This window comes from Coffea arabica, chromosome 4c, assembly GCF_036785885.1.
Source record: "Coffea arabica cultivar ET-39 chromosome 4c, Coffea Arabica ET-39 HiFi, whole genome shotgun sequence".
Taxonomy (NCBI): domain Eukaryota; kingdom Viridiplantae; phylum Streptophyta; class Magnoliopsida; order Gentianales; family Rubiaceae; genus Coffea; species Coffea arabica.
Window position 1 is genome coordinate 46,438,891 of NC_092316.1, and position 1,296 is coordinate 46,440,186.

The 1,296-nt window shown below is 35.9% G+C and overlaps 1 protein-coding gene across 1 annotated transcript; it reads left to right on the top strand.

Annotated features, from left to right (window-relative positions):
* On the top strand, nucleotides 1-657 carry LOC113741039 (germin-like protein 1-1). Its single transcript, XM_027268529.2, has one exon. The coding sequence runs from the start codon at nucleotides 1-3 to the stop codon at nucleotides 655-657; it is 657 nt and encodes a 218-aa protein (XP_027124330.2).
* Nucleotides 658-1,296: the final 639 nt, after the last annotated feature.

A 1,296-nucleotide genomic window follows, 5' to 3' on the forward strand; every position in this document is an offset into this window, starting at 1 on the left:
ATGCCTTGTTATGGTGCTGATCCATCTCCATTACAAGATTACTGCATCGCGGATTTAAGTTCAGATATATATTTGAATGGCTATCCTTGCAAAAACCCTGATAATGTAACTGCAGACGACTTCTTCTACGAAGGGTTCATCAACGATACCAGACAGTTCGATGCCGATGGAATGAAAGCCTCCGGAGCACATGTTGACTATTTCCCGGCGGTAAACACTCTTGGAGTAGCCATGATTCAAATACAGCTTCTCAAAGGAGGAGTTGCTGCCCCTCACACACATCCCCGGGCGACTGAGATGCTTTTATTGATGAAGGGGAAAGTCATTGCAGGCTTTATAACCACTGATAATGTCTTGTTCTATAAGACTATGACCCCTAAAATGTTGGTTGTGATCCCTCAGGCTTTGGTGCACTTTGTATACAATGTTGGGGAGGGAAGGGCTCTCCTTTATGCAGGCTACAACAGTCAACAACCAGCAACTCAGTATATGGCTCATGCTCTCTTCAATTCCACGCCTAGTGTTCCCGATGGTGTGTTGACGAGATCATTCCGAGTAAATGACTCCATTGTTGAGCTCATTAAGTCCAGCCTTTCTGTTCCACTATTTCCAGATATCATGTCAAACACATCCTCGGGGAGCGTCAGGCTAAAGTAGGCACATCTTGGTTCACTTAGTGGTCGTTTGAAGTTGCAGTGATTTATCGAAAGCACTTTCATGTAGTGAAACTTTCAATTAAAGTACTTATTAAGTGTTTAAGTGTGTTGGTTGGATACATACTTGAGTATCCACTTATTGTATTGAATAATGTATGGTTTTGAACTTTAGAAATGTGTGTTTTTTTTTTCCTCTATTTAGTTAATAATTTATATTTCATTTTATAGAACATAAAAATTATTCTAAAAACACCAAATTTGAATCTTCACTAAAAGCGCATCTAACACTACAAGTCATATAACTAAATTTATGAAGTAATGTATTCTGATTACATTACAACGTTTTAATAGTTAAAAAAAAAGTTAAAATCCATTATCAATTAAAAAACTGTTTTAGCTGATTTTGATTATTTTCAATAATCACTTTCTATAATCAGATTTTATAAAAATCTAAACCGAACTAGAACAAGGCCTATATACTGTTCATTGTGACTCCATAAAGTGATGAACAATTTATTCAGCCAATCATCAGTGACAGTTCAGATAACATAAGAGCAATTTATGCAGTCATTTGTTTGGATAGAGTATTATTTGAAATATTATTTGGAATAATTACTATAGCATTTGTTGTTATGTAATG